This window comes from Epinephelus fuscoguttatus, linkage group LG17, assembly GCF_011397635.1.
Source record: "Epinephelus fuscoguttatus linkage group LG17, E.fuscoguttatus.final_Chr_v1".
Classification (NCBI taxonomy): domain Eukaryota; kingdom Metazoa; phylum Chordata; class Actinopteri; order Perciformes; family Serranidae; genus Epinephelus; species Epinephelus fuscoguttatus.
The window spans coordinates 20,138,779-20,150,964 of NC_064768.1; the positions used below are offsets into that span (position 1 = coordinate 20,138,779).

The 12,186-nt window shown below is 41.9% G+C and overlaps 1 protein-coding gene across 6 annotated transcripts in view; it reads left to right on the forward strand.

Annotated features, from left to right (window-relative positions):
* The window catches only part of cgnb (cingulin b), a 36,242-nt gene that overhangs the window by 10,064 nt on the left and 13,992 nt on the right, over nt 1-12,186 (forward strand). For 5 of the 6 annotated variants that reach the window (XM_049601499.1, XM_049601502.1, XM_049601503.1 and 2 more), the window contains 6 exons: nt 85-1,213; nt 1,294-1,388; nt 1,478-1,547; nt 7,606-7,703; nt 7,941-8,073; nt 8,178-8,390. In XM_049601499.1, coding sequence (XP_049457456.1) covers nt 85-1,213; nt 1,294-1,388; nt 1,478-1,547; nt 7,606-7,703; nt 7,941-8,073; nt 8,178-8,390 — 1,738 coding nt within the window. The remainder of the gene's footprint in view (nt 1-84; nt 1,214-1,293; nt 1,389-1,477; nt 1,548-7,605; nt 7,704-7,940; nt 8,074-8,177; nt 8,391-12,186) is intronic. The other variant, XM_049601500.1, reaches the window with a different exon arrangement.

The following is a 12,186-nucleotide window of genomic DNA, read 5'->3' on the forward strand; positions in this document are numbered from 1 at the left end:
AAAAAGGGGACTTTTATTTTCAGTGTTCTCTTTCATAACTTATTCACCTGATTTGCATTTTCTCTTTTTTCCCTGTCTGCGCAGAATCCAGGAAGTCAGCATGACCACTCTGTCCACTGACAGGAAGCCTCTTGTGGATTACGGTGTTCAGATCCGCTTCATTAAGGACCTCCATGACACAGGCGGAGGCTATCCAGATAAATCCAAAGGGAACACCAGTGCAACCCCTCCTTCCAGTAAGTATGGGGTGGCTGTGCATGTTCAGGGAATCTCTGGACAGCCTTATGTGGTCCTGAAAGATGGTGAGAAAGGTGACTCTTATGGAGTTCAGCTGAACACTCCTACCCCCAGCTCGGGGCCACCTTCACCTTGCAACAACCTCCCCAAAACGAACGAAGAACCAGCAGAATTAACAAACCCATATGGCCCTGCTGTAAATACAGCACGCTCCCCTGTTTCGTCAACAGAGGATGAGGTTGGGGAGATTTTTGGGAGCCCTCATAAAAGACCTCCCGGGGACGGTCAAGCAGGAACACAAGGGGAGGAGGAGGGTGGGGCTGGCAGACAGGGAGAGAGGTCAAAAGCTGTACCCCCAAGAGTCAGCCAAGCAGAGAAAAACAGAGACAGGACTAGTAATGAGGAGTACAACGAAGCAGGGCTGAAACCTGTCAGATTAAATGGCGTGGGACCCAGAGGGGTCAAGCAAACTGGCTCTGGCTACACCGGCTCTTTGGGGAGATACAGTGTGAAAAAACAGAGCACAGATTCTCCTTCAGATTCGTTCCCAAAACCTCCAGCATCAACTAACCAGGAGCCCATCCCAGCAATTGACACCAACTCCCTGGCCCCCATCAACAAGCTCATCAATAAGTTCAACAGTGGGACACCAGGCAGCGCCCCGCAGACGAGAGGCCGCTCTGGAGCGAGGCAGCGGCTCCGGTTTGATGAGCGCAGGCGGTCGAGAAGTCTCGATGCTCGAAAGGATGTCCAGCCCGAGTTTCCCTCTTCCAGCTCTCCAACCATGAATCCCTACGCTGTCCCTCTGTCTACCTCCTCGTATTTGTTTGCATCATCTGCCCCAGCGAGCGGCAGCCTGGGAACCAGCCCTGCATCTGTTTCCAAGGTGACGGCACTCGAGGCCCCCAAGCAGAGCTTTAAATCACCAGGGAAGTTTGTTGCCACGGACACCCATCCAGCTGTGGCAAAAAAGCCTGTAAGTACCAGCGACTGTGAGATAGTTAATACTCTTCATTCTGTGTCTGTTTTTTCACTCTGTGAACTCTTCATTTGAAGGAGATAACTCCGAGGAGCCTGAGCCTGAGCAAAGACATCATCAATGGGGAGGAAGCTCAAGTCAAGCAAACTATTTTCAACATCCTTAAAGATGGGTAAATAAACTACAAGCATGATATACTGAATGGTAAGAGTCATTATTTCTGTTTTTACAATCTAACCCTCTCCACTGTTTCCTGATCAGCACCAGTGAAAGCGAGGGGTCCCTTAAAAGGAAGGTCAACCTTGTCTACGAGACAACCAGCAGTTGTAAGGTACGACAAACACTAAAGTCCAGGTTTTTTTTTTTTACCGCATGCAGTGTATGTGAGGTATTTTTCCATGCATGTACACTTACTAAATTAGAAAATATAGCATTGGCAATAAAATGTATTTGTGTGCTACTGATAAAAACCAGTTCATTCTTAACCCTGGGAACAGAAAAGGTCCACTAACCATCGTTCTTTCAGTGCCAAACAATATCTGTGTGTGTTCCTTAAATCACATGATTAAACCTGAGCTAGTTAAGTGATGAAGACCATGAGGTGTGGTTAAAAGCACCAAAATTTGTAAGTGGACCATTGAATTGAGATTATTTTTTTTTTAACATATTAATAACTCAGATTTACTGGGAATCCCCACTGAAAGCCAGACATGACGTGAGTAGTGCTTAAGCTTCTCGTCCAGGCCCCCAGGAAGTGCCCGGTCTAGAGGCCAATTTTGGTAGTGGTCCAATAGTGGGATTACAACTCCCAGGTCCGGACATGATGCCATTGGGCCCAGAAAGACTTTTTCCTTATAGACTTACTTAGATTGGGGTGAAGACAATTTTTTTTTTTTGAGCATCACAACCCCTACCAAATCACAATCCCAATCACTGTCAAGATTTGATCCATGTAGTTCGATAACATTTCAATAGGAGAGCCTCACAGTTAAATCATTTGATCCCCATTCAAGTTATCTGAGGGCTAAATTGGATGTTAGTCAGCTTGCAGAAGTCTATAGCGACAACTGTAGTGCTGCTCTATGGTCCCAGTTATACAGAAGATCTGGGTAATATTACACCCAGGAACTTTTTTGACTTCATGTGCCACTAAGAAACTTCCATAGGAATAAATGAGGTCCCCGCCTCCAACACTGCATCCAGTTCTCTTTATACATCTAATTAACTCTGACTCTGTCTTCTGTGTAAGTCTCAGCCGTCTGTCAGCAGCAGCTCCTGGAGAGCTGAGTTGACAGTGCTAAACCTGTCGTCATGAGGCTGACTGACAGCAGAAATTTACCCAGACACAATGGTTTTCACGTCAGCTTCATGGGAAGAAATGTGCTTTTATGTATTGATTCACTGATTTTATTTCCACGCCCACCATAGCACGTTTGGGAAATCTGCCTGTAGTGCAAAAGGCAAGCTCATGGACAAACTGGGAGCTGATCAGTCAATGTAGATTTGGTTAATGAGTTCAAAACACATATACAGCGGAATGTTTGTGTGATTTAAACAGCTGTCTTTGCAGATTATGCTTCACTAAAAGTGACAAAAATAGACCTGAAGTGTTAAAAAAATGTGGGGACACGCATGTAGGTGTTTGCTTTTTTTTGTCAGTGTGAATTGATATGTTAAATTAAATGAAAGCCTATCTGTTCAATGAGACATGGGAGTGATGGACATGAAAAATGGTTCTTTTTAGAATCTTGTTTTAGTGTGGACTGGCTGTTAGTTTGCTTTATTGTGCCTTTAAAGAAATAGTTCAACATTTTGGGAGCATGCATTTCCACTTTCTTGGTGAGAGTTAGATAAAAAGGATTGTCTCATGTCGGTACGCCAAACATTGAGCCATTACCAGCAGCCTGTTAGCTTAGCTTAGCGTAAAGACTGGAAACAGCCAGTCTGACTCTGTCCAAAGCAATGACTGTTTAGATGGACAATGCGCCTAAGCTTCCTCCCACAGCGGTTTGCTGGTGATGTCATTTGGAGCCAGAGTCTGCGCTTTAGCAATCAGGAAGTTGAGCTGCATTATCAATTCCCACCCATACACACATTCAACCCAATCACGCTTCAGTCTTTGGGAAGCTGTCATGCTATCCATCTTTATACACAGTCAAAGGTCCAAAGATAGGAAAAATTTGCATACCAGCATCTCTAAACCATCTTTATGTTAAGCTAAGCTAAGCTAAGCTAACAGGCTACTGGCTTGATGTATACTGTGCAGATATGAGAGGGGTGTTGATCTTAAACTACTAGTACCAGTAGTTGCTTTAAAAGTACTGGTAGCATAATTGATTTGTTTTTGTTTTGCAGACGTCTAACCCAAAAGCTTCCCACTTGACTCGGCGAAACACGTGTAGGCTATACATACATATAACAAAGACATTGCAAATATTTATGATAGCAGATAATCTAATTAGCTTTATGGTGTGTTAGTTCAGCTTGTTGGTCAAACAAAAGTGGAGGTGTCTGTGATGGGCGTCGTCTTCTCAACAGAGCAGCTCTTGTAATGAAGCTAACAGATGGTTGGCAGCCTGTCCTCTTTTCTGAGGATATGAAGTTTCTATTTCATTCACTTTGTCTCCAAGGACTCACTTTTGGCAGGCCAAAAAAATGTGAAAATTAAGGAGCATGCTGAGTATTCCTCTGTCAATTTCGGTGCCGTCTTTGCTCCTTTGTGCTCCTGTGACACCTTATTAAAATAGATTGTGCCATGATGTTTATGAGTGCGAGCGCACTACTTCCTTCAAATTTGCATCATTTTGCATAAATCTACATACAGAAGTTATTCCTTTGTGTCCTTCGCTTCTTATATTACATGCACTTGATTATGTATGACCCCTTGTTATGTACTTCTCAGTGTGATTGTGACCATGGCTGCTTGCAAACTGTTTGCCCGGCTTGTCTCTTAGCAACCATGCACCTGCAGAGGAAAGCTGTTGAGGGCTCAGTGTGTGTCGAGGGCACAGTCATTGAGAGCCATCAATAATTGAGTTGGACTGGAACCCTGCACCAGCTGGGGGTTGGCTTGCCGGATGGGACAGATCCTTCTCGGAGGGGTCCTGTTGTACAAAACCTCTGTGTTTTTCGTGGCTGTAACCATGCTGTCCACTTTAGTATTTTTAGTGGCCAATTTCTCTTCCAGCACTCATCTCAGGCTCTTCAGAAGCAGTAACAGCTACTGAAACATCCTCAGCCTGCATCAAACTGCAGGATGAAGAGGTTTACATACACTGTGTTTTTTTTTTTTGCCCGAGGCTATTTTTTCTCAAGCTCTGCCTCTAAACCAAAACATCGCTTTTGTGTGTATAGAGCCAAAACACGATATCAGAGCAGGATCAGATGGGTGTGTGTTATAAAAGGCTCATCCAAAGACAGTTTTGGCGCATTTGTGATACAACCAGAGGCAGATAACTCTCTGAAATGTATGATTTCAGGGAGTTATCTTTATTTTGAGGTGTAATGTAAAGCACTGTTCGCATTCCCCCTGCGCCGCTAATGTGCGTGGCTCTGTCTAAGTGCTGTGGTGTGTTTTGACTGGTCTAATGCAGTGTTGACAGTTAATGTGTGTCAGTGGGTGAGTGATGGAGTTAACGCATTGACACCCTGATTGTTCCCCTGGGTAATTGAGGATCAAATGCTGGTGTGTTGGGTTACCTTAGTCCGAGGGAGTGATATATGTTTGTGTAGAGAGGGAACACTGATCACTGTTGTTGTTACAAAATTACAAAGGACTAGAGTACTGGTTCACAACCTTTTTCACCTGTGATCCCTTAAAGACACAGCTATGTCTTCTTGTGACCCCTCTGTAGGCTGCACATGTTTACAAGGTGCGATCATTTCAACCAAAAAGTGATTAGTGATTATTTTGAGTAGGTTAAAGTCCCTTTCGTTAATGTTGCAATGTCAGATGTCAATGTTAAATGCTGGCAAAGTCTTATTTAATGAGAAGAATGTGTGTAAAAGTAATCCGTCAGCAAAAAACCTCATCATTCTGAAACTCTGTTTATATTGTCATCTGCTCCAGGCACGCTACTGCAAGTGTATGCATACGGTGTTGTGAATTTCTTCCCTGCTGGAATACTCCATTACAGTCATTCCCGCATCTCCAACGATGGTGTTGGAAGCATGGATGTATAAAGAGAACTGGAAAGAAAGTTCCTCATGGGTGCATTACGCCAAAAACCTTTGTCTTCCCTGGTATAAAATTACCCGGATGTTCGAATCGTTGGGCGCATAGAGCAGGTGCACTACAGGCTCCCACTGGCCAAGCAGCTAACTTAAGGTTTAGTGCTCGGCTAACTTGGATGGGTGAAATTGTTCAATCATGCAGGTCTTCTAGACTTAAATGTTACCTGACTGTATGGATTGAATCTCGATAGTGAAACAAGTCATTTCCGGGGGGTTGTTACACTCAAAAACATTTCTCCACTGATTTATAGACATCTCATTCACAATGTAGGTCTATGGGAAAAAGTCTTTTTGGGCCCCACAGCATCATGTGATGGACCCTGAGGTTGTAATCCAGTGGTTTGGCCACTATGTAAAATTGAGACAGCAATATAAGAAAGACCTGGAAACACTGACCAAACAGAGCAGACTGTTTTTTGTTTGTTTGTTTTCTTTTTACAGAGGGTGGCTTAAAGAGACAGGCGCTAAAATGGAGTGTCACAGACAGAGGGTGAATACAGGTGTTCCAGCACAGAGTTTTTTGAACACTAAAGCATGTAAACATGTTCTCGTAGAAGCCCACAATACAAGTGTGAACCTGAAAGTGAACCTAATGGGTCAGAAAATTCTATTAAATCAGCTTCAGTTCCCTTTTGGATCAATATGAGAGTAAATCAGCAAATATGGAGCTGTGCTTTGTTCAGAAATTCACCAAAGAAATGTTTTGAATTTGCCACAGCTCTGACTGTTAGGGTGCTGAAGTGATAAAATTACAGTAATTCATGAGAAACAAAGCTAAAGTAAGAAGAAACTCAAACCAAGTCAAATACAAACCCAGATTCTGTTATTGTGTTGCCTGTTTCTCACCTCAGATGTCTTCAGAAACATGTTTTAGTGCACTGTTTAACTGTAATACAAGATTGGCTGTTACCAGCTGGCCGCCATATTGTTTGTTGTGTCAAATCGGACAAGCTCACATTACAACACCCACCAGAAGGTCCATTGCTCCGGTGCGGTGCAGTGCATTCTGGTAGTTCTAAGTTTTCTACCTCTTGAGCTAAAGCAAATGCCACAGGCCTTTTTTGTGTTTTCTCTGGTCATGTTGCACCAATTTTAAAAGTGTTTGATCTTTCTACTGCATAGACAGCCCATCAGCAGTGACATTTTGCTTACTTTAACCATCTCATGAGCCCTCAGATTTATCTAGGGGTCCCTGGTTGGGTCCCAACCCACATGTGGGGAACCACTGGACTACAGAGGCCATCAAGACTGAATCATCAGTAATTTTAGATCAGACTGTAATTGAATCTCCTCTTCATTATGTAACCACATTGTCTTCAAGTATTTCTGCTAAGACTGCAGGGCAGGAGAGGAAAGTCTCTTTCATTGTAGAGGATTAATACACATAAGAATACAGCTGATGCAATCCACTCAAAGCGCTCAAAAGAACTTATACATATTCTCAATTATGTTATCTTCTGTTAATTATCTCTTTGTGAGGACAGAGAGAAACTGAAATGTCCCAGAACGGGATTATCTGCAAACTGTCCTGCAGGGAACGAGTGGAAAATGAAACAGATCTGTACAAAATACATCTTCATAATCCATCACTGATAAGTGAGGAATGTGAGGTTCCCGGAGGAGCACAACCGTCCGTGATCCTTGCTTTGTCTCGCTTCGTCTGCTTCTGTGTGTGCGTCCCTGTAATGAGTGTGTAGGAGGATAAGAGAGGTTTCATGGCCAGGCTGCGCTTAAACCTCCTTTTCAGCGAGTTGGAGCCTTGACGAACGGCGGAGCGGTGTGGGCGACGCCGTTCTTCTCTGCTCCCTTGCAGCCTGTCAGAAAGAGTTCTTAATGTGAGGGGATTGTCTTTTTGTTTGACGATGTCTGAGCGCACTTGCAGGGGCCTCTTCTCCTAAAGATTTTTTGACTGTCAGAATCTAGGGCAAGGCATCCAAGGCAGGGCTTCTTCTTTTAAAGTTTCAGAAAATACAGAGTGCATAATGTATTTGCAAGGTCGACATTGACGCAGCAATGTTGCAAAGTTTGCAGTAGTCCTCCTCCTTGTGTATGTGTGCGCCTTCTTTGTCCTCTCTCTCTACGTCTCACTCTCAGTCTTTCTCACACACTTTCTGTGTGCGTGTGTGTGTGTGTGTGTGTGTGTGTGTGTGTTACAGAAGGGAGGATCTGATGGGAGTTTCAGGAAGGGGAACCTTGAGGAACTTCAGGAGCAACTCAGTCGCTGCAAGAAAGAACTTCAGCAAGTCCATGATGAGTAAGGACCCATGCGTGTGTGTGTGTGTGTGTGTGTGTGTGTGTGTGTGTGTGTGTGTGTGTGTGGTTTTGCATGTACAGTGTGTGCACTTAACCGCCAACACTAAGCTTCCAGTTATTGCGCCTGTGGCTTCTTTGTGAAACCATAATGTCACTATTGCCTGGTTGATGCATTTGTTAATGTGTTTGACGCTGCAATATTTATAATGTGTGTGTGTGTGTGTGTGTGTGTGTGCAGACTGGCCGAGGAGCGTATGGCCAGAGAGATGGCTGAGTCTCGTCTGCGCCTACAGGAAGATCAGCTGGCTGAGCTTCAGGAGGAGCTGAGGAGGGTTTCAGAAAACTCACCTCACTCAGACTCACTGCAGATGGTACGTTACACTCTGAGGAACGCAGATACACACACTCGCACACAGCATAAAACATCAATGCTCTTCTACTTATCTGTCTATCTGACTGTCTCTGTCTCCTGCAGGATGTGATGACTCTGCAGGCCGACCTGGCCGAGGCCGCCATGTTACGTCAGCGCCAGGAGGAGATTCTACGGCAGCGCGAGCGGGAGCTGACGGCCTTAAAGGGGGCGCTGAAGGAGGAGGTGGAGTGCCATGACAGAGAGATGGAGACTCTGAGGGAGCAATACAGCCAGGACATGGACAACCTGAGGACAACCATGGAACAGGTCACACAGGTGGAGGGCATTAACCTTTGCATTTTGTGCTTCAGCTCAATTGCACTTTATTGTTTTGTGGCTGCAGCAGTGCTTCATTGAACACTTAACAAAAAATATGATTTTTTTTTAATGGATTTATCTGAAAATGCATAATTTTCCTCTTACCTGTAGTGCTATTTATCAGTCTAGTGTGTGAGTTGCAGAGTGTTGGAGGTAACGCCAGTAGAGATGTCTGGCTTCTTGGGGGTGAACTGTCCCTTTAACTTATTAGTAAATATGATTTAAAAGATGCTGAAAATGGAGAAAGAAGTAATAAAAATTGTGCAGCTGAAACAAAGAAGAGACTGAAAAAGTACTACATAAGTAGGTTATCTGATGAAGGATAAGTGTGTTTTTGAGGGCCCTGAAACAAAAGGGACCTCAGTGGAAGAAACTGGTTCAATAAAACAAAAAAAAAGTGTTGGTTTAGTAACTCTGATGTCACTGAACCAACACGAGTGATTCAATAAAGTGCACAAAGAACAAGCAAGACACCAATAAATACCACTTTAAAGGGGTGCGTCAGCTGCAGCTCCATTTTATGTGTCCATTTCAGCAACTTTCATGCACTCCAGAAAGTCTCAGACAACTGACTGAAAGAACCAAAAGATTCAGCACACTGTCGGCTACTTGAACGCACAGTGTGCAGGGTGTTTTTTTTTTTTTTTGGTAACACATGTCTGTAATGCATTATAAACATATCTTTAATGCATCATAATCTACCTTCAGTGCTGTGTAATTATAGTTATAAACACTCATAAATATTGATGATGATTTATAACAATAATCATAACCCATTATAAAGCATTTTTGATCACTTTTAAAGTAAAGTATCACAGTACTTCATAATTGCAAGTCACTTGGTGGCATTTGTTTTTGCAAGAATCATCATGTAATATAATTATCATGGTTGTATTACATGATGATTATTTTCTAATGCATTATAATTCCATTATAACCCGTTAAACAAATACATTTTACATTTTATGTGTTGCACAGATTTATCAATATTTTCTTTCACGTTACTTGGGCAAACAATGGCCACTTATAGTATTTTATGGCCTACTTATTATGCATTTTATCTGCCAATACCTCAGGAATCACTTCACTTTAAGCACCCAATGACCACTTACTAATGTTTTTTTTTTTGGGTTGTTGTTTGTTTTGTTATTGACATTATTTATCATTCCTTTTGTCCCAAAGAAACATAGACATCTTCATTATAAAAAAAAAAGTAACTGGACTAGAAAGGCATTCAGTCCTTACACTATACTACCTCTGAAGAGCACAAATTCAGTCATACAAATTTATGAAACAATCTTTAATATAATCTTTTTTCACAAGAAAAATATTTTTAACAGAGAAATAACATATATATATATATATATATATATATAAGTATATATATATATATATATATATATATATATATATATATATATATATATATATATATATATATATATATTATATATATATATATATATATATATATATACTTATATATCATAAATCCCTCTCAATATGTAAATATCGACTAAATTTCACAGTATTACATTTGAACACATGATGTAAATTTACCTTCGCCCAGTTCTCATTTTTACTAAAGAGAGCTTGAATGCCTCATAATGTCACTCAGTCTGCTGTATCCAGATGTCTTTATATATCCATGAACTCAATGCAGCCTCCATCAGGTGTTAGCTGCGACCACAGGCTGCTAATAGCTAGCATAAACGAGCAGTTGGGAGAAATTTTCCTCAGGGGCTTTCTACCAGAGAGGCATCTGTTGGTTATGGTTTGAAAAAAGTTGTAGTTTGGGTTAAAATAAATAGATTTCTGTCAGACATGGTTTTCTTGGGAAAAGCCCGCAAGGAAAACTTCCCTCATGTGCCATTTACTAGCTCTCTTCCTGCCAACATCAACAAGGATGTGTTGCTCACAATGTAGCATTATCAGTGAAATAATAGGGTGTGTCCCCTGATGCGCTGATCGTGAGCTTAGTGTGTCCTTATGTCCCAATGGCATCCCACGGAAGGTCGCTGTTCATCCCCAACATGTCTTCTACTGTCCCTGGGATGATGTGACACTGTAAGTGTCAAGCCCTGCTTTTTAGTAAAACTGGTGTGACACAACACAAAAACATCGGCCACTGCCATCGGTTAATGTCATCTCACTTGCTGATAGGCCGATACCAATGTTTGGCTGATGAATCTGTGCATCCCTACACATAATCACATTATAATTCATTATAAAATGATTATATGTATAACAGCTATAAGAGTTATAATACATTATGTTCCTTGCAAAAAAAAGTCAGTGAATGAACAGCAGTTATGAAGTATTGTCATGTTTGACCTTTTGGTTAAAAATAGGAGGTGACGTCAGTTTTGTTTTGAGGTTTAGAGAAATGTCTTCAACATAAACTAACACTTTTTTTTAACTTCCAGTCGTGTTTATCCTCATTATATTGTGTCAAAGTAAGAGCCTGCAGATTACAGAGCAATTAACCAGGAAGGATTTCTAACCTTGTTGACAGCTACAGCAAAACCTGCAATGCCGCAATCGCAATGAATAATTTTCCATTCCCAATCACTGAAATTATGTTACATCACTGTATGCAAATAATTAGAAACATTCAGAACATTTTTTTCTTCTCAGAGGACCTCTTTGTGCAGATGTAGTAAGAGAACAGTCAGGTTATACCTGTCAGACTTTTTGTGCATCCTGCATCCTTTATTAAGGCCATATTTAATTGTGCTTTGATGTTGCATCCGCCCCTGTTTTACACCCAGCCTTTGTCTTGTCATTCTGTTTTAAGTGTCAGTGTGCTGTCAGTGTTCAAACACTGACTCAGGGTATCAGAAGGTCAGGCTAAGCCCGACGCACAGAGTTAGAAAAGAGAATTTTGCTACTTGTGATTGCAATGTAAAACTTTTCCAGTTGAATTTCTATGGTAGAGTTTCTCTTTCTGCCACTTGACTATTTTTGGAGCGCCGTGCTGGAGGATGCAGTGTAGAGGAAATTTGAAGCATATATGTATATACAGGCATAGATCATTAGTCAGATTTTTGGAAACAGTAACAGCAGTGTCAGGGAAAAAAGTATCATGCAGCTCGAGAGCAGGAAATAAGCAGACAGGTTGGCAGCTGCTTTTGATGTGGTGATTTATTTGGCGAGAGGAGGATTAAAGTAGTCGGATCACTGTTTGTGACGGCTGTATCGTGCTCCATCTCTCCTGATATTTTATGGTGTTATTTCTTATGTAAAAGAAATTTTTGGGAGGTTGAAGACAAGCTGATGATCTGTTCCCCAGTGCTGAACATTTGCATGAAAGACAAGATGAACTAAAAGAAAATGTGATAGATTTTGATGCGTGGACTCCTTTCAGTCAATGCGTTTAATGAGACGAGTAATTTGATATGAGGGGTCAGGTCAACAATTAGGAATTATGGATTGGGGGATATGATTTTCCAAATTGGGCCCCTCATCCACACCCACTCCAGCACCACCATCGCCCACTCACCCTAAGGTGGCCTTTTCTTTTTAGATCCCCTGATTTTTGGTGAGGCATGTTGACTTAGCTAGTCAGGCTGCAGTCCGCTTTACATCTTTGCACAGAGGCACATGTGTGTTCACATCTCACCACTGATCGCGGCATTTTCACAATAACTGCAGGGAGAAGGGGATCAGATGACAAGCTGAAATGTGTTTTAATAATAATTAATTTATGACCTCCACCAAGGAGGTTATGTTTTCCCTTCAGTTTGTTTGTTTG